Raw genomic sequence first — 27915 nt, 5'->3', positions numbered from 1 at the left:
CATCACACATTCATCCGTGCATCCCCTTAATTTTGAGGCTAACAATAAGCAGGGTTCTCTTTACCAACTTCGGTAGATCTTTATTTCGCAGAAATAGACAGCAGGTAACGTATTTCATGAAAATCAACACGAAATGATTGGAACAAAACAAATAACTTGGCTGTAATGAAGTTTCGGAATGTTAATTTTAAACATTCTCTTGAATGTTATTAATTAGAGCATAATAAATGTAAATATAGATCACTGGCTTGGGTAAATTAGAAACTCTTACAAATTTAAAATACGTGCAAACTTTTTTACAGGCTAAATAATAACGATATCAATGACAATATGTAACAAAATGTTAACTCTTCTTCTGTTGAAAATGTGTGGTCCGGCTTTTTTTTCCTCTTTTATTATATTAAGACACGTCATTGCCAATAAAAATGTATTCTAATTTATATCTCTGATTTAATTATCTTGCGTGACAACTTATGTTTATTATTGCCTGACCTATAATTAAAAGTTCAGTACTATTGATTAAAATAAGCATTTCATGAAGACCTACAATGATATTGCTCAATTTGAACATTCTTCATAACATATTTGTTAAAATATCTGTATTTCTTCGCTTTTTATATTATGATGTGAAATGTAGTTCTCAGGGATGAGATTCTTCCGCGGATTTCCGCTTTTCCTCAGATTTTTCCATTTTTCCCGCTAATTTCCGCCGAAATTTTTTTTTTTTGCACAAGTTAAAATATCTTATGAGTAATTTAATTTTCCGCTTAGCGAAATTATTGAAGTCCTCATTCCTTCCTCTGAAGTTTCTCTAAAAATCATTTCCTAGGGATAAAACTGGTTGACCTTTATACAGGGATGAGATTTTTTTCGCTTTTTTCTCTCGAATTTCAGCCTTTTTATCAAAAACTCAGATTCTCTAAAAGTTTCGTTTTTTTATTTATTTATTTATAAATATCCCGTTTTTTTTTTAAAAAAATTCAGTCGTTGAAGTCAAATTATTATATTTATTTACGATTTTCAAAGAAAAACAGAAAATTCAAACTACGTCCTAGCTGCCAATCCTTCCGCATGTTTACTTATATTAGCTATTTTCTCCGATTTCACGCATAGAAAATAAGATTTTCCGTATTTTTTATCCGTCGGCCAGATAGCTCGCATTTTCGTAATTTAGACGTCGCTGCTTCTTGTATCCTGGAGAGAAAGCAAACAAAAAAAATAGAGGTGTATTTGTGGTGAAAATATTTATTTGCTCATTCAATTAATCTTGTAAATTTTTATTTGTGTAAACAAAAAACAATTCAAACAATCCTTTTAGAAATCCCAAGTCCCGACTCTGCAAATATCTCGATTTTTATTCACGCGATTTTAATATCAATAATCGATTTTCGTATTTACCTGATTTAAAAGTTGCGCATTGCAATTCTTATTTACGCTTTTTAAATATCGTACATTATGACTCGTATTTACGAGATTTAAAAATCTAATATCGTGTTTTGTATTTTTGCATTTTTAAAATCGCGATTTTATTATCAAACATCGATTTTCGTATTTACCTGATTTAAAAGTTGAACGTTGCGATTCTTATTCAGGCCATTTAAATATTGAACATTGCGATTCTTATTTACGAGATTTAAAAAACCAATTTCGCGATTTGTATTTACGAGCTTTTAAAACCCTATGTAGCTACCCGAGCTTAAAATCCAATGTCGTGATTCGTTTTTGCGGTTGTAATATCGCGCGATTTTAAAATTATGCATCTTGATCTTAAAATTACGCATCATGATTTGGATTTTCGCATTTTTTAAATTCGATGTAGAGTTTCATATGCACGTGATTTAAAAGCCTCATATCGGGATTTATAATCACATGGATTACAAGTTTAAACAAAAATTAGATAAAAAAAAGTGCGATTTATTTATTTATATATATATATATATATATATATATATTCATATTCTTGGATTTCCTCTTTTTTACTTTCTGACTACTCTCATCCCTGAGTTCTAAATTAGGCATTTAATTTTAGTGATTAATCAATGTTTATATATATATGTAACATCTAAAATACTAGCTTAATAAAATTAAAGGGATCTTTTGAGACTAAACTTAAAAAGAATTATATCTTATCTGCAGATAAGCTTATCTGGTTTATGAGAACATTAAATAATCTCTTTCACCTACTTAATTTAGCTATCCACATATATTTTAAGTTTAATTGAATAGCGATAAAATCTTTATTTATAAAATGAGTCCATACCGCGCAGTAGACTATCTTAAAGAGGCCGAATTCCTATTAAAATCAAGAACTATATTGAGATATTAATTCATCTCCATCTGGTCTTAACAAAGAGTCTGGATTTTATGGATCACATGACATGAACGAAATTATGTATGGAACACTTAAAAAAGTGTACACTTATCTTTTGGAAATGGAAGTATAAAGTTGTGTCCCGGAGCTCTGCTCCAATTGTATATAAATTGTAAATAGATTTCCTTATTCTTTCCTCAATAAAAGCTTAGAAAATTCGTTATGTTGTCATCCTTATAGAAAACGATATTAAAATATGACTGCAATATTATGATAAATTAAAGGCCACGGCTCAAGAGTTACGAGAAGGAGCACTACATATATATCCTATATAATTTGAAACTAGGATTTACTTAATAATAATAATACTTTCTTATTATTTGATGAAAATTTCAATCGAGTGCGTATAAGTGGGAGTAAGAAATGGCCTCTCAATAAAGTTTTAGTCGAACAATTCACCTCTCAACTTGTTTTTGCAAGTGTGACTATTACTGTTATTAGATCAGTCAATTTAGAATTTTTAAATGCATTCCTGGTAGTTTGTTTTGGTTTTCATCTCTGATTTAAAATCTATAAAATATACTCCATTTGTATGAATAAAATTTTCTAAATCAGTTTAAAGCATGATACATTTTATCGGACATAACTTTTTTAAAGCTAAATCAGCTGAATGTATTTTTTTTGTTGAAAAATCTTTCTTTCTATAGGTATTAATCGAATTGTATTTTGTGATAATTTAAAACATACCTATGAAACTATTAAAGTAATTTTGGTTCTGAGTTATTTGTTTTTCACTGCTTATTATAAAACTTATTTCTTTCCGTCATTAAACATTTTGAACTATTTCAGAGTTACTGATGAAACTTTTCTGGCTACTTTTCTTTGTGTCAAGTTAATGAATTAAAATATGGATTTTAATGATGATTTGATTGAAGATGATAATCTGAATAGCCAAATTGAATTTCCTGCTGAAGTTCAAAATGCTATTGAACAAGTAATATTAATTGTACATCATTATATAATCTACTTGATTACATTACCTGCATTATCTACAATTAAATTTAGTTAAAAACTTTGATTATATTCATAACAAGATTATAAATAAAGTAAAACTTGTAAAGAAAAATAGTTATTTTTTGAAGTTGTCTACACAATGCTCTGTAATTGCAATTACCTCTATATTTTCTTATTGGTTATATGAATGTACATAATTACAAAAAATACGATTTTGACCTATCAGGATTTTAGAATTTTGATATACTAGCTATGATTAAAATTTCAGTAATACCTATGTAAATTTTAAAATTTGGTTATTTTTAAGTACAAATTTCAATGTTTTACTTAGTAAATATATCTTTACTAACATACTTTTACACTTAATTGCATGCTAACTTTTTTTTTCATTTTTATTATTATTGGTGATACATTCTTTAAAATAATTCTTTACTTTGTAGGTGCTTCCAAGCACAGACCCTTTAGATCATCCTGATTTTAATGCTGTTGATTATATCAATAAACTGTTCCCAACTGAACAGTCATTATCTAATATTGATGATGTTACTGGTCGAATGAAAATGAAGATAAGGTAGAACATATTTATTTCTCTCCCCCTTTTTTTGAGTTAGATTAAATGGTGATGTAATGAACTTTCAAATGCACTCTTTTGGAATTTTAAACTTGCAGCCAAACTAGTTTCTCTTTTTTAAATTGTTTGAAGAGTTGATGATGGTCGAAAGAGAAATCTAATTTTTAAATCTTTAGCATTATTAATTTTACTGTGAAACCTAAATGAGAGACAGAGAGTGGGCCTCACCTTCAAAGATTGATTTATAAGGGCTCCAATTTTTCACCTCATCAACTTAATTTTGAAACATTAAGATTGACCTAACAACTGTTAACACTAAGCTTTAATTTTATTAAAGTTTAAAAAGAAAATGATTGGCCACTAGACGGCAGTAGCAATTATGTGTAGAGAGAGCGTAGGTGTGGGCACGAAATGAGCCTGATGTGAAGAATGATGAGATTACTGATGTCTGTAAATATTGTTCATAAATAAATTATTAATATACTAAAATAATCAAACTCTTACTTCCTCCTCCCCCCAACCGAGCTACTCGACATCTGACATAGTGGTATAGTTTACAACAAATTCAGAAGTGTGATTGCAATACAACTTCCTATTAATGACCAATAAACTGCTTATTGTTAAAAACTTTATTAGCATTTTTCCTGGGTTTATATTTAACAAACTTAGAATAGGAGTGAAAGTTACATTGCCAATAATTTCTCATTCATTATTGCATTTGCTATGAATTTTAGGGAGATAAATTAAGAAAGCAAGAAGCTTGACTGGTGTTATAGTTCTTGTAGTCTAGAATTTTAAACATTACAATTTTAATGCAGCGTTCTACAGAGACATAGCACATTTAAGTGATTGAGTCTCTTGAAAAAGGGATGTCAGAAAGTATATGCAAGTGGATATTTTTGATTTTTTCAAAAGCCCATTGAACAAATATTTGAAAGATAATTTGAAAAATGGGTTGTAATAAAGGGAAAAATCTTCAGTTTCCAGGAGGACAAAACCAAATATTACATCTATCGCATGCAATATTTACTAAGTGACAAAACAAACAATTGTTTTTTATGTAATTTTAGTAATGCATGGTGCATTTAGTAGCAAATATTTTCTAGTAAATTTTTTTTGCAGTCCAATGTTACAATTCTAATGAGTGATGACATCTCTTAATGACTATTTTTTAATTCAAAATGAAGGATGGTCACTTCCAGTTACATATATGGTTAGCCATTTATAAATTATATTTGAAATATAATTAATAATAGTGAAAAACAGTAGAATACTACTTGTCCTATAAATTTCCACCCTTTTTAAAATATACGCATTTGTGTCAATAGATAGTTCTCAATATTCATGAAATTAAAAAAAAAAAATGTTGCCAAAATTAACAGAAGGCTGTAATATAAATTTCTTATTGTTATGTTACTTATCATAACTGTAATCTACTTTAAATACTTTTCTATCATAAATGCCTTCTATTTTAAAAGCTTTTAAATTTTAATTGATATTTACAAATGAGAAGTGGTAAAATGAATGAATATTTAGCAGTAAGTTTTTTCAAACATCATAAACTTTTAATTTCATGCAGATGGTTTTAGTGTGCCTCTATAATATTAAATGATCTTATAATTTACTTAATTATAATTTGTTTTATAAGTTTATCAACAATAGGGTATTGTAAAAATGATATATTTTCAAAAGTCCTCTTAGCTTATAATTGTCTTAAATCTTTTGGCATTACCATTTTGGATTTTTTTTTCTTACTTTTTATCTTTAAAAAAAAAACAAAAAAAAAAAACACATGCATTTACAACGATATAAATTCGAGCTAAGATTTAAAAAAAAAAGGTTCATAATTTATGTTCTATTTATATTTCTTTAGTGAAATATATTTTATTTTATTATTTGTATTTTATATTTTGCGATGTATCAAGTAAAATAAAATTATATAATTCTTAAAATATATTATCAAATGTTTCACTTAGTAGTATTTGTATTGCGCAGTAAAATATCAGGTACTTATCCATTTCGGGGATTGTCAAAAATTGCTAAACTATTATTGAGGCCAGTGATGTTTAATTAAATATTGTAATAAGTACTACAAGAATTGTAGTATAAAGTACCTAATGTGCTAATATGTGTGCTGGGATAATAGATTTTTTCATCCCTCCAAAACAGATAAGGACCTACAACTATTTTTTTTTTTGGCGGAATATTTAAAATTAATGTTTCTTATAAATAAAAAAAATTTATAGGCAACTGGATGATGAGATACGCTCTGTTGTCAGAGGTCAGACAAGTGTTGGTCAAGATGGTAGACAAGCATTAGAAGAAGCCCAAAAGGCAATTAAGCAACTTTTTGCTCGTATAAAGGACATCAAGGATAAGGCTGAAAAATCTGAACATATGGTGAGATATTTTCATTGCTACAAAGTTTTTTGCAGCTATATAAAATATATATGTACAAATTTCTTGATTTGATAGTCTCCAATATAAATGATACATTTAAAGCTATAGCAGTATATGGAATTGTTTTATCCAATTGAACTTATTTTAAATTATTCCTTTGAAAGTTAACCGTGTTTAGCAAAATACTGACTAAAACTATTTATGAAAAATAGTAGAACTTATAAAGTTATAAAAAAATAGTAAAGTCACAAGTTCCTCTACTTTTTAACTGTTAATGCCTATGTATATTTCTTAAAATATGTGTAGGCAATATTCTGAATTGAATTAAAAATTCTCGAAAGCATTTATAAAATTTTTCAATGTAGAAACATTTAAAAATGTTGTACTTATGTTTTTCTCTCAATAAAACTAAGTTAATGCTAGTCTTCGACGCATGTCTGGAAATACACTTTTTGTAGTTTTGACTGTGCATGAATTAAATTATTTGTTTTTAAAACAAACTCTTTGACTGCATTGGTTTTGAAGAAAGTTTCTTTAAATATTTTAATTTCCTTAGATGTTCTTCCAAACTTAATTAAAAAGTTTCTGTTTTTTAAAGAAATGCTCTGATGGCGGTGACCATATTTGGCCTCTGGGCTGTCAGTCAGTTGTAGATTCTTAATATAATATCACTGTATCATTTTCCCCTTTCCTTGCCAAACTTATTAATAATTGATCAAGACCAACTCTGTGCCATCAGGAAACTCTGTTCTAGTGATATTGCAGTGGATAAAATTGAAAGTAAATATTATAATATGAAAACAGGATTCCTTCTCATTTACCAAATCTAAAAAGGCAGTTATTGTCTGTTTTCGTATGTTGTTGGACAATGATTACCTCCCGGAGCAACTAAATATAATTGGTGTGATAACTTATATCTCGTGCCTTCTATGTGGCAGTGACTCTATGAATTCAAGTGTGTGTCCTTATTTGCTCCTACATTGTCACAGAAGCATTCAATTTATTAGAAGCCAAAGCTGATAAATTAGGCTTAAAAATGAATGTAGATAAAACAAAATTCATGGAGACTTCCTACAATATACCTAATCCTCAGCCGCTTACTACTGTGATGAATTGTATCTTTGAAAGAACTTCACAGTTTAAATATCTTGGAACCATCATCACTACTAATAATAATTTGATCGTCATGATAAACAACAGGCTTCCCATGTCAAGCAAAGAATTTCAAGGCCTCAAAAAACAACTAAATTCTCAATATATAAGTTTAAAATTAAAAATTAACATCTATAAAACGCTAGTTTGACCTGTTCTGTTTCTTGTGAGTAGGTGCTGGCCAATAACCAAATTAGATGAAAATAAATTATTGATGTTTGAATGGAAAATCTTAGGAATATGTTTTAGTGAAATCCATGAGAATAATAGCAGGAAATCTTGTTTTTGAAAGTTATAATAAGTAGAAGCAACCTGATATTGTTAATGTTATAGACCACAATTGCTTATACACCTATTCAGATCTGAAAACCCAGTAAGAAAGCTCACATTTACAAATCCTGCGGGAAATAGAAAGCAAGGAAAATCACTTATCAGGTGGCTTAACTTGTGGAGAAGGACTTAAATGTCACTTTTAAAGCAAACTGGAAAAGCCTTGCTGTGATAAAACTAGATGGCAAAAAGTATTTAAGGCAGCTTTGACCCGCAACAGGCTGTAGTGCTTGAAAAGAGTAGAAAAAGATATTGAAGATACTTCTCTTTTTGGTATTTCTCAGTTATATTCCACAGCATATGAACAATTACTAGAATTGACTCTGGCTGTAGGAAGGATAAAAAAAAAGTTTTAAACAATTTAGAACATGTTTAGATATTTATTTTATTATAATATGTTATCAGAAATCAGCGTTTTTTAGTTTAATATGTTTTAATATAAATAATAGTTACTATCAAGGTTTCAATAATTTATTTTTAAAATAACTTCCATTGCTGAGAAACATACTAACATCTGTTTTATTAAAATTTAGCATTTATTATTAGTTATGTTATGTATTTTGTTAATCGTTTCTCAATAAGTTCAAGCTATTTTACAATATGTTCTAATAATGTACTCTTTTATGTATTTTAAAGTATGACATATATTTTTTATAAAATTTATTGTTTTTATAATTCAAATGTTAGTTTTTTTTTTGTACAGTATCTTTTTAATAAATTTTTTTTCAAGTAATGAAATTAGCAACATTTTAAAACTTGCTGTTCTTTATTATATAACTGTTTTTCTTTAGATAAAGTTAAAATTATTATTTTTTATCATCTATTAAATTTTAATATTTTTTGTCTTTACTGAACTTATTCGTTAAATTAGATGTAGTAATGATGTGCGACAAGATGTAATATGTATTTTGTTATCCGTTTCATAATAGGTTTAAATTCTTTTACTCTAAGTTCTGTTAATGTACTCTTTTATGTATTTTAATGTATAATATATGTATTTGTTCAAATTTTATGTTTTCTAATTTCAATTTTTATGTTTTCTTATATTGTGTTTTAAATCAGTTTCTTTAAGCAATGAAATCAGTAATGTTTTATGACTGATTTTTTAATGTGTAACTGTTTCTTTAAATAAAATTAAAATTATTATTTTTTTTATCATGCATTAAATCTTAGTACTTTTTTTGTTTATAATGAATTTATTTATTAAATTAGGTGTAGTAATGAGGTGTAACAAGCTGTAATATATTTTTTCCTTAGGAAAAAGTTGGCTGTTATTATCAAGTTCATCAGATCTTTTTATTATTTTTGAAAAATATGAAATTATTCTTGTTTACAGGTGAAAGAAATCACTCGAGACATTAAACAACTTGACCATGCTAAAAGGCATTTAACTGCTTCCATTCTAACTTTAAATCAACTTCACATGCTTGTAGATGGAGTAGAAAAGCTGCAGTATGTCCTTATATTTTATATCCTTGTTTTTTTAAATACACTAATTTAACGACAAATTGTTAGAAATGAAATAAATGCATTTTATTTATGTTTTCCGATAGAATGTTAGTGAAAAAGAGGCAGTATGGGGAAATAGCTAATCTTCTTCAAGGTGTGACAAATGTTTTAGATCACTTTCAAAAATACATGGGAATTCCGCAGATTGCTCACTTATCTGAGAAGTATGCTAAATTTATGTTAATTCACTAATTATGTTTTTTTATGTTTATTTTTTGCTTACTGTTTTTATTTTTACTTTTAGATCTCAACACATTAAAGCTGAGCTTACTGAACAGATTACTAATGATTTCTATAATGCCTTTTCTGGTCCAAGTTCTAAGGTAAAATAATGTAATTTTTTTTTTTATCTACTTTGTTATTCTTTTCCATATTCTGTATTGGATCCTTTTTAGTTTCTTCTATTTTGTTAAGTTCTTTCCATTACTTCCAGGTTTTCCAATTTTCTTCCAGCATTCTGGAAGAAATGAGTTCTTTCTACATAAATTCCAATCTTGTTTCATGTTCTTTCAAACTTTCTAATGGATATAATTTTCAAGTTTAATATTATCTGAGCTCTAAGAAAACTAAAGTATTCATATATTTTTATGTTATTTTTTGTATATTTCTAAAAGTTGTAAGATATTTTGAATAAAATGTAACTCGTTTATTTTTAAAACTTACTTCTATGTAAAATAACATTTTATTTTAGTTACATTTTTACTAAAAAATATTTCTAGCCATTTTTTTTTAAACTTTTTTAAAAATTTCAACATCATAATTTTTGAGGATATTATAATAACTTTATATTATAACTTTTTATGGTTCCATTAGTTATATTTGCTGTGTTTTGTACATTTATACTGCCATGATAAATTTATATTTTTTACATATTCCTAGAATTCCAGAAATCATTAACCATTGTATTAGTGTATTATTATTTGTTATATTGTATTGAATATTTTAAATTTATACTATTTAAATTAGAGTTTTACAGTTTAATTCCAATTTATTTCCATTTTCAGCACTTTGTAGCAAATCAGCAGTTAGCTGAAGCATGTTTAGTGGTTTCAATTCTTGAACCAAAAGTGAAGTAAGCATTAAGATAATAAGTATCCTCTTCATTGTTTTATATAAATTATTTTGTGTATTTTTATACATTGCAACAGTCTGATATTTTTAAGATAGACATAGCTGATACTTTTTCGTGTTTTATGGTTAATAAATTACTTTATTGACTAGAAAAGCATTTTGGCCATTATCATTCAGGAAAATAGAAATTCTAAGAAAAAAAAGTGGAATGTTATCTTTTAAATTACCTGCTGCAGAATTCCATTGAATATTTTCAGTTTATCTGTTGCAGAAATGATTATTTGCTTTGGCAAATAGTTGCATTTATTTTGTTTTGAAACTGAATAAAGAATTTTAAAAGCCACTATTATAACTTTCTTAGATAAAAAAATAAATTTGCATATTTTGTTCAAGTTTTTTGAAAAAAAAAAAAAAAAAAAAAAAGCAGAAAAAAAAAACAAGCATACCATCATTTTATTATTCCTATAAATTACATAGAATGTTTATAATTGTATCCTTTTGATATTATTGTAAACCAAAAGTCTGTGGTTACAAAATTACGAATCTGTTAACATGCTGCAGATAATCTTCAAGTAAAAGCAAGGAAAAAAACTACAATATGTCAATAAATTATTTATGATACAGATATACTTTGTTTTCATTAAGTCAGAGGGAGACATTAAAAAATGTTTGATATTGGAAATTTGGTAGATCAATAATCTTATTATTTCTATTGATTTATCAATTGATTAGATTTTATTTGGATCAATTTTAGGCTATGATAAATCAATATTTTTATCACCAAGTTATATTTTTATCTGACAACATGTTTATTAAATTATTTGTGCTTCGAAAAGTAATTAGTTTTTTTGTATTGTTTTTCTAGGCGTGATCTTTTAAAGTGGTTTGTCAGCAATCAACTTTCAGAGTATACCCATCTCTTTCAAGAGACTCAAGATGTGAGATTGTTTTTTTCTCTCCCATTTGTTTTGTTAAGTTTTTGCATAAAATCACTGGAAATAATATAATAATAGTTAAACAAATAATATAATTATATATATTTAAAATAGTTAATCTTAATTATATCATTTAGTAATCTGAATTTCACTTTAAAATCTTTTTTCCATTTTATTTGTACTGAATTTTTTTTCTTCATGTATCTAGATTGCATGGCTTGATAAAATTGACAAACGGTATCAGTGGTTGAAGAAACATTTGATAGAATTTGAAGAAAAATTTGGTCGTATGTTTCCTCCTGATTGGGAAGTCAGCGAACATATTGCTGTAGAGTTTTGCCATATAACAAGGCAAGTAAATTTGTTTTTAATGAAACTGTAAATCATACCTTTGTGTTCTTGCAGAATTTAATTACCCTTTAAAGATTTTTGACACTAAACTTATCCAGACATTAAATTTCTCTTCTCTTTTTATTTGCATTTAAGACCTATACCTATTGTGTTTGAATGATTTTTTTAAAATTCAAACTTTTGGTAGAGTTGCAGAGATCTGTGTTGTATCAGAGGCGGCCAACACCCACAAACATCCTCTATTGCATCTTCTATGAAATCATATTTTTCACCCTTGTGTATTTAAAATTAAAAATAAGGAAAAAAAACCCAATTATTTGAGATTAATTTTTATTCTATTATATGATCAGTAATGAAATATTTTTGAATTCTTAACAATGTAGTATATTTAAGCTAATAAACGATGAGAAGAATGTGAATTCTTCTCTTTGTTTTTGTTCAGACATCGAGTTTATATTATTTAATTCATTATTATTTTTGTAAATTGATTTCACACGATTGAGAGTTTAATATCATATTGATTTTCAAAAATTCAGGTGATAAATTTTTTTTGTTGTAATTTTTAAAATTCTGAACAATAATTTCAAAACAATAATTTAAATAATCTTGTCGAATTTCAGGAGAGAGCTTGGAAAACTGATGTCTTCTCGTAGAGATGAATTAAATGTCCAATTATTGTTGTTTGCCATTCAAAAGACTACAAGTTTTGAATCTCTTTTGGCTCGTAGATACTCAGGTGTAACATTAGATTCTACAATTGTTCAGCACTTTACAAAAAAAGAGGTAAGATGAAGTAATGAATTATTATTCAATTGATGTTAAATAAATCCCTAATACTAAAAGTTTCAATAATTCCATTACATAATTAGTAAATAACTAGTATATTAATATCATGATACATGATATGTTGTTAACTAAAATAAGCATAATTATTTTTTTATTTTAGATTATTTGTTGAAAGAATAATTTCCATTATTATTAAGCAATTCTAATTAATGATGAATGATTGAAAGTTTTAATAAACCCATGTAAGAAATCTATTTATTTGGTTAATGTTTAATAAATTTTGCATAATTATAATTAATTTAACTTAATGTTTATGTTGTGTTATGTTTATGTTGCTTTATGTTAAGAATTTACTTAGAAAAAATAATAATTATGTAAACAATGCTTAGATATTTTCAGTTCAGCTTTGTTATTAATTTGAAAAAAAATCACAATTTGTTTGAAAAAAGAAGAAAAAATTAATAAAAATACTTGTCACATTTTAAGTATTTTCTTTTTTCTTTTTCTTCAAACGCTGTTGGAAACTTGTAGAACCTAGTTTGTAGTCAATATGAATACCATGAGTATAAATGAATTTGGTAATTGATGTGTTGACATCAGAGCTTAAGAAATATATACTATGAAAATTTAGGAAAAAAATTTGCAAATATTCAATACAAATTTTGTAGCACTTACGTTTCTAGACTTGAAAAACTATTCATACTATTTGAAAATTACTGAATGAAATATTAGTTAATTTGATTTATACCCGTAAGGTTGCAGGGAATATTTTTTTTCATATATAAATGAAATTAAGCACATTTTATAAAATAAATTTTATAAAATGTGACTAATTTTTAATTAACTAATTGATTGAAAAAATGGCAATCTGGTGACAACTAACAAACTTTCGATCTCCATTTTTATGTTTAGTCACCATATGGTGACCCATATATTTACCCTGCAGAGTTTAATATTGATTTTATAACATTTAAAGTAGTCATTTTTAAAAGAAGTTTGTGTTGTATCCTATCTAGGATCTCTTTAAATTCAGGCTAACAATAGGTAAGTTCAACTGTGCAATAAAATTGTAGTTTTTGAATCACCCTATTTCTCAAATGATTAGTTTGGATTAAATTTAGTTATTTTATTTTAATGTAGGATTAGGACACTTAGCATAGGAAATTAAAAATTAGACTGATGTGAATAAAAAATGTTTAGAATACATAAAGTTTTTCTAAATTCCTTGAATCCATGTTAAAATAAGTTTAAATTTTTTGTTTATTTACAATTTAGCATTTTATTTAATATGTATATTTTAAAGAAGTTGTAAAATTTAAATTTTTTTATTATAATTGCTATCTAAAATGCATTTTCATTCTCTGAAAATCCAGTAATTAGTATTTTTTTTTATTCTAGAAATTGATATGTTCTCTTTGTTTGATTTTTACATTATCAGGCCCATGTGTTGATAGATTTCTTTTAATTGTTTTGAAACTTTCTATAGGGTCCTAATCCATTTGAAGATAATTATGACACAAATCCTTTTAAAGGCTAAAGTTTTCCAAAATTTCCGTGATTAATATTCTTTTTTATTCTAGAAGTTCATATGTTATTTCTTTGTTATGTACATAATCAGGCCATTCTGTTGACAAATTTATTTGTTGAAATTTTCTATAGGGTCCTAATCCATTTGAAGATAATGATGACTCAAATCCTTTTAAAGAGGACATGAAAAAAGATGTGGATACACCATCATCAGATAAAAGTACTGCTGAAGATGTAAGTGTTTTTATTTTATTTACTTTATTGTATAAGTACTCTCTGAAAATGTAAACGTTTTTACATACTTTTCAGAATTATAATTTGGTGTATACAAAACTCTAAAGTTTTTGACATTAACTTCAACATTTTCGTCAATTACTGAAAATTAAAACAATAACATTGTTAGAACATAATTAATAATAAAGGTTTTTCAATACATTGAATTTGTATATGCATATATATCCTATATTTAATGTACACATTAAACATGGTATTCTAAGGAACTTTTATTGATAAATATGTTGAAAATAGTTTTTTTCATATCTCAATTTCAGAAATATGAATTTGAAAAAATTTCATCTTTTATAAAAATGAAATTCATTAATTTAACATGGATTGGATTTAATATTAGTTCTTTAGAGAATGGAAATGAGGTTTATGAGGAAAGATGATCCTATTAAGTAGTAGTATAATAATTTCATATAAATAATAAGAAAAAAAAAGACTCACTTGTTATGGGGATAATTATTAATGGAGCAAATCCACCAGTATCTTCAATATTATTATAAAGTTTAAACTCAATATTAAAATGCAAATAATTTTTGAGATATTTGCTTAGATTTTTAGAAATTAAAAGTATAAATTTAAAGGACAATAAATGGGATTTTAATTTGTTAATAAAATGTGATTATATATGATATTAACTGTAGTAACTTCTAAGTTGAATTGCTGATTTATATATATATGATTTATATATTATTTATTTATATATGATTCATTTACATTTATATATGCTGATATTTAGTGTCAAACTGGCAAGACACTAATCTAAATGAATTTTTTGTAGTAAACCATAATGATAGTAATAATTTTGGATGTAAAAGGAGAAACATAGAAAATGTGTTTAGGCAATTTTTTAAAAATGTTTTGTTCTCTGGAACTAGAATAATTTTACTGTTGCAAATTTGAAGATAGTCTTTTTTTGTTAGTTGGTGGCATGGAAAAATTATTATCATTATTTTTTTTTATAATTCAGTTTTTCTCATTATAATCAAATTTGCTTCTGATAGTAATTTTCTTCCAACAAGTACTGAAAATTATTGAAATTTGAGATAATCCAATGTTATTATAAAAAAAAATAATCTACTTCTGGTTATGAAGGCAGAAATTTATTTTAAATTTTACAAATTCAATTCTCAAACAAAAATTATTTTTTCCCCTCAGACATCTATTGTTAAAGTCAGTAATCCATTCCAAGGCATTATATCCAGATGTTTTGAACCACATCTTAATATTTATGTTGAATACCAAGACAGGTTGGTTTTAAGTTCGTTGTATCCTCTTTTTTAAAATTTCATTATTGTTTTATTTTAATGTTAAAAAGTGTACTATGTTAAAATTATGTGTGTAAAATATTTTATAGAAATCTTGCCCAGTTAATGGATCAATTTGTTGAAGATATGCAGAAAGCGGAACTTCCAAAACCAGAAATAGATCGAGCTAACGTTTTGCCATCCTGTGCAGAACTTTTTGTTTTTTACAAAAAATGCCTAGTGCAATGTTCTCAATTGAGTATTGGACAGCCAATGTTGGCCTTGACTGCTACATTCCAGAAGTATCTTCGAGAATATGCTCAAAGGGTTTTGCAGAATAGTTTACCAAAGTAATTATTACAAATTATAGAATTCAGAAAATATAGTTTCTATTATTTTTAGAATAGTGTAAACGTTTACTTGTAGAACTCATATTAGCCCATTGAAAGTGAAAAAAATTATTTTTAAAATGAAGTATAAGAATAATAAAAAATAAGTTTTTTTGAGAAGATGTAATATGTTAAAAATTATTATCAATCTGTTTTTTATGAAAGATATGTAATGGGGACCCACCCGGTCGAAGAAATTCTCCTGCATGGCAGCAGGCTCTGTAGATAATTATAGCATCCGTAGATTGTTTTTCAACTATTATTTTATTTCTTAAAAGCAAACAAAAAATTTTTAAAAAATGTGAGATTTATTTTTAAAACGTCTTTAAATTTGTTTTGATTAAAAATTTGAAAGCTGAATTTAGGAAGCACAGCAAAGAACGAAAGTAAGTGTTTTTTTTCTGTTACTTGATTACAGGCTTAACTGAATAGATTTTTTTTAGTATCATTGAATGAAATTCAACTTAAATTTAAACAACATCAAGCTTATATGCGCAACGATTTGCATACTTGCAAATTTTGCTACCTGTATGTTAAATTATGCTGTATTTTGTACAATAATAATATTTGCCTGTCTGCAATGAGGTTCCAGACAAATTTACATTTATGAAAATAGTGCTGTAAGTTCACTTCGCAAATTCTGCTTCCGGAATGACCACCGCAAAATATTACTTATGGAAAATTTATATTTAATTGAAATCCTTTCTAATAGATAATATAAGATAAGATTAAATAGATAACATAAGCGTGATCGATAAAATAAGACAATGTTTCCCCCATCTTAATTGACCACCAGTTTTTACTTTTTTATGAGTCATTGCAATCCTAACACTTTGTTTAACAATGTTTTTTTCTATTGTTCATTTTTTTTTGTTTCAGATCTCACCCAACTAGTTTGTTTATTTAATAATGAATTGTCAATTATTTTTATCTTTATTAGCAGTAATATTTTATATAAAAATCAGTTTTTATCTTTTAACTGGCATTGTACTCAGTTTTAACAAATAACATAGCCTTACATGTGTAACAATAATAATAGCTCTGCTATTTTATAATGATTTATAAATGGCATTTAAAAGGGCATTAGAGTATGCTTTTTTATTCAAGCACAGTAAGAGTCTAAAAATACATATAACTTTCCAAGCATTTTTTACACCATTGTCCTTGATGTTATACTGACTGCATGAATACTATCTCTCACCCTCTCTCTCTTTTTTTCTTCTTTTTTTTAAACACAAAATAATTAATAATTCTTAAAATAATTTCTTTTTTGTATGCATTTCGGGAAATTGTTGCCAATTTGCAACACATTTTTTCTTTTTAATTTTTAAAAAAAAATGTATTGTTTTTATTTCTCAATACGTTTTAAAATTTCTCACTTGAACCCGGAAAGCATATTGAATATGCTATTATTAAGGTAGAATATTATTCTATATTAGAATATTATTCTAGATTATTTTTTGCTTTTTTGAATTCTCCTTTTTTGTTGATATTTTGTAAGCTTCATCCTATTTAGAGTGTTTATTAAGATATTTTTCCATTTAATTAGCTGAAAAGAAAATTTATTATGTTTTCCTACTTTTTTGTATTTTAGAGTTGGAAATGTTACTACTTCTACCAATTTAATTCAAAGTTTATTGAAAGAGGGTGAAATAACTAAGTTCAGCCCAGCAGAACAAATTAAAGTGTGCAGTATTTTGACCACCGCAGATTATTGTTTGGAAACGACTCTGCAGGTCTGTTTTGAAAAATCAATAACATATGTTATAAATTTAATATTCTTCTATTGTACTAAATAATAAGACTTTTTTTTAAAATTTCATTCAGCAATCATGCATACAATGTGTCATAGAAAATGGATTTTTTATTTACCAGAATCAATTTTGAACCTAAAAACCCAATTTCATAATTTATGAAATCTTAATCATACTTAATTAAAAGAGTAATCATATGTAATTAAAATCATAATTTAGAAAAGCTTAGCAAAAATAATTCATTTAAAGCATTATTTTTGTTTTATGAGACTAATATAAATTTCGGTCAAATAATTATATCTAATAATTCTTTTCATAAGCGTGAAATTTCCTCTAAGAAGCTAAGTTATTATTGAAGGTTAATAATTTGTTTTCTTTTTTGTTCAATCTGAAAACTGATTATTTGCTGAAGTGATACCAAAAAATTATGGGTTATTTATATTTAGCCATTTTGGTTTCATTTAAAAATTATTTTGTTTAATATTTTATTTTTATTGCATTGAAAAAAAAATCCACTTGTGTTATGAAATTAACAAATTCTTGAAATGTACTCAATTAAGCATTTTTTTACATTTAAAAAGAATAAATTAATACTTAATTTTGAAATTTAGGTCTAAAACTTTTGATGTTTGTACTTTATTAAATGTTTTCTTTTTTCTTTTAGTTGGAAAGCAAACTGAAGGAAAAAGTTGACCCAACCCTGGCTAATCAGATCAATCTTGTTTCTGAGCAAGATGTGTTTCATAAGTAATGATTAAATCCTAAATTTTTGTCATTGTAATTCTAATATGATATGTGTTTGGAGACACAATTTAAGTTAGTCTTCATTACATTTATTGCAGCAGTCTTTTTGTTTAAATAATTTGCTAAAAATGTTTATGTATTGCAGTGTGATATCTAATTGCATCCACCTTCTTGTACAAAATCTTGAACTTGCATGTGAGCCTGCATTAACGGCCATGAATAAGGTAAATAAAAGTACTGGTCTTCATCTTTATATTTGTTACTTCCTTACTCATAAGGTGGAGGGGGAGGGGGATAGTAAATAGAAATGTTATTTGAGGGATTTCTTTCTGTATGGCTGAAACAGCAGAGAATTTTTTTTTTTTTGCACTTTTGCAATTATAGTCGTTCAATTCTAGACAAATTTAATAATCTTAAAACAGCATTTGTGTAAAAGTCATCTGGAGGAAATTTTATGCTATGTGTTGTTATTTAATTCTATTTGTGTTAATTTGTTTGTGTTAATTTCATTACACATAAAGGTATAATGTTTTAAAGTCAAAAATATATTACAAATTGGAACTATTCTCTAGTTCTCTAAGTTTTAAAGGACACCCATAAATCATGATGTTTAGTGTCTCTTAGGAGTGTTATTTTCATATAAAATAAATCAAAGTTTTTAATAATAGTATCCTTTAGAATAATATATATTATCAGATATCTAGAGATCATATATAGAGACCAGAGAGGAGGAGAGAGATATTCTAAAATTCAAATTTTTTTTATACTGATTTTTCATAGGAATAAACTAAAATTTGATTTTAGCAATTAAACCATTTGTTTGATTTTAGTAATTTATAAATGATTGAAGTGTTTGACATGTGCCATCGTTGTTTCATATTTGAAGAATTTGGAGAAAGAAACAATATATCAAGTAACTCTAAAAAAAATGGAGGAAATTTTTATTAAAAAAAATTGGATAACTTAAAAGCTCATCTAGATGCCACTTTGCTAACGCAATTGTTTCTTTTACAATTCACATTGGTATAGTCCATTTCCTTTTTGCAATTATTGCAAAATCACGATAAAACCCAATATTTCTGGAAATTTTTTTCTCTAAACATATCCTTTGTTTCCCAAGCTGGTTCACCATTTAAAAAAAAGTTGATTGTTACAAAATGCTATCGATGTGTAATAAATTTATTTCCATTTGCCAAAACTTTACATGATAAATGTTTTATCACTTCAAAAACTTTAATGAAAAAAATAATTAATTTCAACTTCTTTTTAATTTTCATAGTGATAAGAGAGTTTACTCTCTCATTTGAAGTTAAATACCAGTTACTTTTATGCTGAATCATTAAATAATGCCATTTTTAATAAGAAATTAAGTTTTTAAACAATGCTCTGTTATTTTATTTTTTACAACTTATAAAATAGAGTTGTATTGTTTTTAATCTATGTTCTAGATAATAAAATTTTCAAGAGCTGTAAAATTGTAAAACAGTGAAGTATAGATATTTTTTTAACTCCTGAAAACTGGAATGAGAAGTTCGCCATTTGACTCTCATTTGAAAAGGTCAAATTTGGGTGGAAATTATGAAAAGGTCAATTTTTTTTTGTCTTTATCATAGTATAAAAAAAAGATTTCATTTAGTTTTGTTAAAAAAATACACAAATAAGTATAAATAAACATTCATAGAAACTCTGAATTTAATTAACTTTGAAAGAATTTAAAGTTAACTGACTAAAACTTTTTAAGAGTTTGTAACTCAATAGGAAGGGGATTTTTTACCCTGTTTTCAAGCTTTAGTTACATAACTGGTCAGCTGTCTGCATAAAACTTATTTTTTCCCTGCCAAGTCAAGTAATTGTGTTTTAAACAGGAAAATGCTTTTTTTTTAAACAGCTTTAAGCCGTTACTTAACAGTCTTAATTCACTAACATGTTACATTGATTAAAATCTTTTTAGGCTTCACTTTTCATTTATCTAATTTGTCTTGAAGAAAAATTTGCTTGTTAGGATTGTTTGAAGTTTTAGCAATATAATTTCGTTTTTATATAAATATGTAGTGTTAACTTATTTTTTCATCAATGTTCAGATTCAGTGGGCTGCTTTTGAAGCTGTTGGGGATGAGAGTAGTTACGTCACAGCAATAACAGCACATCTTAGACAAACCTTGCCTCTACTTCGAGATAATTTGTCAACATCTAGGAAATATTTTACTAAATTTTGTATGAATTTTGCAAAGTAAGTTTTTCTCGATTAATTTGGAAACTTATCAAATCATGTAGTGCTCATACTATTGCATATAAATTTCTTTAAAAAAATTTAATTTAATTTTTATTTAAATGTTATTGCGATGCAAAGTAAAATTAGTTGTTAGCATTGATTTAAGTAACAGTAACGAATTTGGGAAGATCATAATTGTGCTTCTTTTCATCTGTTCATTTAACAAAATATAAATTAGTAAAATAAGTTTTTTTTGTTGTTGTTTTTAAATGAAATAAATTTAAATGAATTAAAATGCTTTAAGTTTTTACAGACACAAATAAAAAGGACCCTAAAAATTATCTTGTTAATTACCATATTTATATTAAATAAGTTTGCTATAAAGCATGTTTAATGACCAAAATTGATATTCAACTTATACTGATATATACTTTTTAATGAGGCTTAAAATATTTTATAAGTAGTATAGGCTATTAATGAATAGTATAATAATTTTGTTTTTTAGTATGTTAGAGGCTTAACTTATGAAATAATCAGAAAAATTTAATAATAAACTCAAATTGAATAATTTGTATGATTTTAGGAATTCTACTGTATTGTTATACAGTACAAAGACTCATAACGGGATGTCCACATCTATGTTACCTACTTTACAGACACTTTTTAACAAACAAAACTTTTTTATAAACATTTTTTTTAATGTTTGCAATCTGACAGAATGACAGTGTAAGTGTAAGAAATTTATTTATTTATTTTTTTTAAAAGTTTCTTGCTGCTACTTCAATATTTTGCCTCAATAAGCAATCTAAAAGAGTTGTTGAAAGGACAAGAGTTGTTAAAGAAAAACAAGCTTTGGGGGAACTTTAAATATTAATGAAGTTCAATATTAATTGTGTTTGAAAAGAACACCTGCTGACCAGATTTGTCTTGTTTTAAGTTATAATGTTTTCATTAGAAAATATACTCAATTTTGGTGACTACTTTTTAAATGTTTTTTATCTGATTATTTGCATTGCTAATTCTTCATATCATAAGGGGAAAATTGTATCTTTTTGTTAATTAATATATATTTATATTTTATATTTTTATTAGTTAATGAAAATGATCAAAATCCCTTTGTTTCTCCTTTCTCCATCTCTTTTGTTTCGTGAACAAAGGAGATTTACTCTCAGAATTCTTATTTTTAGTTATTAATTGTGATGATGGAATAAATTTGTAAATTTAATATGGATATATACTCTCAATAATTCATCAATATAGTTAACAATGAAGATGTACAATGATGAATGAAGATAACAATGATGATTTAATTTTTAGAGGAATTCTGAATATTTTATTCAATAAGTGGTAAATAGTCTGTAAAGGTTTAAATACCTGTTTTACTTGAAAAATTAGGTTCTAGTTTGATAAAAAATAGTCAAATACTAGTGTTGTTAGTGGTGCAAAAAATCCTTTTAGCTGCTTTAACCTGCCCCAAAGAATGCTCTTATTCTCAAATTTCACGAAATGTGTCCTAATTTATTGCTATTATCTTTCAAACTTGATTTAAATGTTACATTTCATAAATAATTATTAAAGACTTTCTGGAGAGATTTAATAAAAAATTTGGAATTTTTGTCAAATAAATTGGAGATGAGTAAGTTATCAATTTATTTATAAATTATTTATATGACATTAAAAAGGGTTATTTATGAAATACAATTACATGTTGATTTAATTTTAAGTTAAAAAAAATCTTCCAAATAATTTTTATTATAGTTTTATACTACACCAAAATTGCAAAAACTGTAGGTCCAATTTTTTTTCGTAACCTAAAAAATTGTTGCTTTATAATCATTGCAAATCAAACTCCTTTACTGGAGAATTTGAGCCATAGAATTAAATTAAAAAATATGATTAGTTAAATTATTTATCATATTTCTCATAAAAGTTACAGTTCTGATAATTCTCTTATAAAATTGTGTAAATTTTAGTGATTTTATACACATAAGTTATATTTTTCGTTTTATATCATTTTTTAGTTCATTCATACCTAAATTTATTTGCCACCTTTTCAAATGTAAGCCAGTTAGTCCAATTGGAGCTGAGCAGGTAAATATAATTCACATTCTTGTATTACTTGTATCTTGAACTGTTTGTTGTTTAATTATTCAAATGAAAATTTTCTACCAATAGCTGTTGTTGGATACTCACATGCTTAAAACAATTTTACTGGATTTGCCCTCACTTGGATCTGTATCAATGAGAAAGCCACCTCCAATGTAAGAACTTTAAATACAATAGTTTTAATTTTTCTCCCTGAATTGGTATTGTATAGCACAAACATAGCTGTAATAGGTAAAGTCTTTTATAGCTAGCAAATAATGCTATAATGCAATAGCAAATAATGCGTCTCAATGTCAGCTTGTTATTTTCAAATTTTTTCTTTTTTGCTTCAGCCTTTAAAGTTTTCCAATTAAAAAATTTCAAGTGTTCAAAAGTTTTTTTAATTTTTTTAAAAAATTTGTTATATATATCAAAATGAAACAATTATAAGTACTAATAAATTTTTCAAAAAAACGTATTCTGAAAATTTTTTATATTCTTTTTCTATTATTTATAGTATTTCAAAAAATGCAGCTTAATCAAAAACTTATGGAGACTTGGAATTTTCTAACTAAAATTATTTAAAAAAGTGAAAATCCCATTATATGTCTGTTTTATCTTAATGCTAGTAAAAGTGCTTTTAAAGCCTTTATCTGAATTCAAATACTTGAATGAAATGTTAATGCAAATTAAATTTAATATGAAAATAGTATAATACTATTATAATAATGAAAAGTATAATACAGTAGGATTCATGTATAATGATACGCCACTTAATGAGATTTTAGATTTCATAAGGAAAATGGATTTATTTATTTAGTACAATATTATAAATGTAATAAGGTGTACTATTTTAGAAATATTTTTTTATTACTTAAAAGTATAAAATGGTGAAAAAGAATTTTAAAAACTAAAATTACTTACCACTCTTTTAATCGTTTTATATTATTAAAAGTGTTTTGATATATAACTATTGCCAAATAGGTTTCAGTGTTGCCCATTATTCTCTCCAGTGAAGATATTATTGTATAAGCATTAAAAAAGTTCAGGAGAAAGCATTTAAACATATGATAAGAAGAATCCTTATTTAAAACACCAACATGTAGAGACATTAAGTGTGTTACTCTAATGATAAAATAAAATTCTGTAAAAAAAAAAGTTAGCCTTAGAAATATTTTCCCTTCTCAAAGATTATCTTAAAACAATTTTGGCAAGTTGTGTTTTTTTAATGTTAAATTATCTTGTGCTAATCATAAATTTAGAAACAACCAGATTTCACAAGCATTTTCTTGTTTCCGTAGCTCCACTTTACATCCTTGTCCCCCTGTTTCATGATAATAATATATTATTATATTACTTTCTGTTCCAGTTAATCATATAAAGTTATATAAAAATAATCTGGTTTCAATAACAAATCTCATGTGTCTAAAGTTGAATTTGTATTTCAGGTATACAAAAATTGTTGTGAAAGGTATGACCAAAGCTGAGATGATTTTAAAGGTAAGATACTCTAATGAATATACATTAATGCTCTATATTTAATAACTAACTCTAATTAGAGAAAAGTACTCATTTTTCGCAAACAGAATAAACTATATGTAGCTCTAAAGAAGGAGATTACATGTTTTGTGCTTTAGTTATTTGTAATTTTATAAATTTGTCTCAAGAAGGTTTCTTTTGTGTATTGTTAGTGAATGGTTTACATGAATATGTGAAAAAATATAAAGATTGTTTAATTGATTGAAATGGTTTCTGAAGTGTGTAGGACAACTAGTGGCTAAGTAGTCCTCAGCCTATTGTACTATTTCTGTTAAAACTTTCGTAATTGCTGGATATTTTTTCTCCATATTTTTATCAAATTGTTTACATGTTTGTAAAAATGTAAACATTTGTTAAAATTCTATAATTTGTTTTAAGACTATAGAGAGAAGCAAGAGGTAGCAATATGTTACGACATGACAAGTAAAGAGAAATATTATTCTGAATAGAGGCAATGTTGTTAAGAAATAAAAATAGATTTAGTCAGGTATCTACACTTCCTGGGTACCCACAGCGCCTAAATTATTTAGCTGGCATCCAGCATTTTAGTAGATATTTAACTTTTTTTAAAACTTAAATTAATGAATATTAGGAAGAAAATACAAGGAAAAAAGATTTTTAAGCATTGCAGACATATTCTTAAACATTTGTTCAAAGAAAAAAAAATTATTATTCCTACGGAGACATAAATTTTATTAGAAATAATTTTTATCTAAATTCGTCTTGGTTTAAAAGAAGGTTAAAACCAGGGCTCGAAAAACCGCCGGTCCTCGGCGGTCAAAAATTCCCCGCTGACAACAAATTTCTCGAATCCAGCGTCCGCGCCGACGGCCATTTTCCCGTTAATGTTCGTGATACATTTTCAATTTTTGTTATCTTACGAGAGTCTAGCTCCTCACTTCTAAAATGACCCTCTAATCTCGAAATACAGCAACATACTGCGCATGGTGGAATTGATGTTTTTTCTGTCTGGGAGTACTGCAGCGGTTAAAAGGGGCTTTCCAGCAATGAACTTACAAAAAAACGCATTGCTTACTGGTCTTAAACAAGAAGCGTTAAACGCATTTATGAACATCTACCTAAATGGAAAACCTCTTTCAGATTTCTGTGCAGAAACCTCTGTAAATCATTTGCTTGATTGTGGAACTGGCAAACGTCATATTTGATTCATTTAAGAAACACAGTACCATGGTATAAATTGACGTGATAATTGACAGATAACTTAACCTTTGTTATTTAAATTATTTCATCAAAGAAATAAATTATTTCATAATAGAAATACTTGGTTTTACTATTAGTAACCTAGTATTTCTTTTATTACTGTATAATGTAAACCTAGTATTTGTAATCCTAGTAACTACTAATTCATTGTGCAATTTATATAAATGTTTGTAATAAATAAGAAAAAATTATATTTTAGAAGCGACGGGTTAGTTTCAAAGGAGGACGGGTACATTGTTGGACAAGCCGTCCTCAGGGACGGGTAAAATTTCTGAGTTTTTTCGAGCCCTGGTTAAAACCCACCTTTGGATTACTTTGAATTCTAAAAAGTGATCTTGTGAAATAAAAGTGCCTATATTTCAGTTCCCTTCTTTATTTATACTCTTAATTAATAATTTTTGAAATTTAAATTAAATTTGGCATGCATTTAAGCTAGAGTACTATCTCTAACTATATTATTATTTTTTTTAGGTTGTAATGGCTCCACATGAAAAAGAAAGTTTTGTTGATGATTACATTAAATTTTTACCAGAATCTGACATCACAGAATTCCAGAAAGTTCTTGATATGAAGGTAATTATTATTTCTGTATTATCTAATGTTACACATGAATAACTCTTCCTTTTCAAGCTTTTTACACATACATTAAAAAAGATTTAATCAAAAAATGTAAATCCTTAGTAATGTGGTACATTGAAAATCTGATGGCAGAAATGAGTTTTAAGCTTATTTAAAAACATTTCATTTCTATGATTTAATGTATAAAGATTTTCTAACATAATGCATAACATGATTGGGGGGGGGGAAGCCTCTTGACTGTTTGGATTTGAATGTTTATGTTTTCCTCATAAGTAAGGTGATCTCCGAATCAAGGAACAGGGTTCAGCCGGTTCTATTAGGTAACAAGCTCAACAAGCTATATTGAGAGCAAAGACATGAGAACTTATGAGGAAAATATTTACATTTATGCTTTAAGCTTGGTTAACAGCTAACTTAGCTATTACAGAAAATTAAAATTTGACTAGTTGTCCATTATTATATGGACTACTTGGAATTGTAATTCAACTTTTTATTGAAATTTTATTCAATTCTATAGACTATATTTGTTATTATAAAAATATTTAAAACTTTGTGTTATTTGAATGTTTGATAAGCATGTAATATAATCAATTATTGAGTTAGCTACATTTTCTAATAAATGAGCATGCCATGGTTATATATTTGCTTTCTTAGCGGGAAATTTTAGTCTAATTATTTCTATAAAGATTATGATCAATTTAATTTGGTTATCTTGATTTGTTTTTCTTTCTTTCTATGCTTTACTTAAATTTCTTTCATACCTGTGATTTAAGATTTTTGTTATCAAAATTTCCACTTTTTTCAAATTAAAAATATTGCTCCATGTCGGAGGACAATACGAATTTCAATAATTTCCTAACTTCTAGTTGCGAAATTTATCAATAGAAACATCGACAACTTTCCAATTAGCTTGAGTACTTGAATATCAGGTGGAGTTCTGTGCCAAATTGCAATATTAGTTTCAATCATTTCCTGATCGCCACACGGAATTTATCACTATTTTGTAAACAAAATGATTGTATTGACAATAAAAATTATGATTCATTTTAAATTTAAATAAACTTACTGAAAAAGAAATTAAAAAAATGTTTGAAAGGCACATTTTATTGTGTGAAATAAAAACTTTTATTTTTTCTCATCAAGGACAATTTAATGAGGAATTACTTTTGCTATAAACTATATTATCATCTAAGATTCTCCCAAGTGTTTCAAAACGAATACAGATGAGTAAAACAAAATTATTTTATCTCTTTAATTCATTTAAAAAATGTTTTTTTTTTTATAAAATTTTCTGTCAATAGTCAAAATATTCTATTGTTAAAAAATTAATATATTAGTAAAATAAATCCATTATTTAGTAGTTTTGATTTATTTTTAATTAAAAAAATGGGAGTTTTGAATTTTTTTATGCATAGTTTCTCATACTCTGAATGTTGAATATTATTTAACATAGTTCTGCATGAATTGAGTGTAGAATTTTTTTTATACATAGTTTTGCATACATTGAATGTAGGGTTTTCTTATACACTTTTCTTGACACATTGACCGTAAAATTTTCTTGAAACGGCAATAGTTCCAATGTGATAACAAAATGATGATATTATCATTTTGTATGAATGTAACCATGAAATATTTCCACGCATTTATATTTCATATTTATGTTTAGGGTTTAAAGAGGAGTGAGATAAATAGCTTGACAGAAATTTTCAGATCCCACCAACCATCTCTGCCTAGTACTGGCCATCAACAAGAGCATGATATCATCAGCACTCCAACAATATCAAATACTCCAGAACATGAATCTAGTCGTATAAAAAAATTAGAGAAACTAATAAAGCGATTGTAAATTATGGATTGTAAATAACTGCCTGTTTTCAAAAAAAATAAATTTATATATTTTTTAGCA

The 27915-nt window shown here is 26.2% G+C and overlaps 1 protein-coding gene across 3 annotated transcripts; it reads left to right on the top strand.

Annotated features, from left to right (window-relative positions):
* Nucleotides 1-74: 74 nt before the first annotated feature.
* Nucleotides 75-27915, top strand: Vps53 (vacuolar protein sorting 53). 3 transcript variants are annotated; one of them, XM_016060388.4, is made up of 23 exons: nt 75-252; nt 3161-3305; nt 3766-3896; nt 6143-6296; nt 9115-9230; nt 9332-9451; nt 9532-9610; nt 10292-10359; nt 11224-11296; nt 11502-11644; nt 12265-12427; nt 14090-14191; nt 15398-15489; nt 15597-15836; nt 17470-17611; nt 18294-18376; nt 18519-18597; nt 20455-20603; nt 22607-22676; nt 22761-22846; nt 24119-24170; nt 25902-26003; nt 27676-27915. In XM_016060388.4, exons 2-23 carry the CDS (start codon nt 3219-3221, stop codon nt 27853-27855), a joined length of 2511 nt encoding a protein of 836 aa, XP_015915874.1. In that variant the 5' UTR covers nt 75-252; nt 3161-3218; the 3' UTR covers nt 27856-27915. The 3 variants fall into 3 exon arrangements, with proteins under 3 accessions (XP_015915874.1, XP_021004568.1, XP_071037420.1); XM_021148909.4 differs by having other exon boundaries at nt 84-229; XM_071181319.2 differs by lacking the exon at nt 3161-3305 and having other exon boundaries at nt 136-252.

Source organism: Parasteatoda tepidariorum, chromosome 8, assembly GCF_982258835.1.
Source record: "Parasteatoda tepidariorum strain Cologne lab strain chromosome 8, Ptep-v5.0, whole genome shotgun sequence".
Taxonomy (NCBI): domain Eukaryota; kingdom Metazoa; phylum Arthropoda; class Arachnida; order Araneae; family Theridiidae; genus Parasteatoda; species Parasteatoda tepidariorum.
The sequence above is the reverse complement of the archived record's forward strand: the minus strand, read 5'-3'. Positions and strand labels throughout refer to the sequence as shown.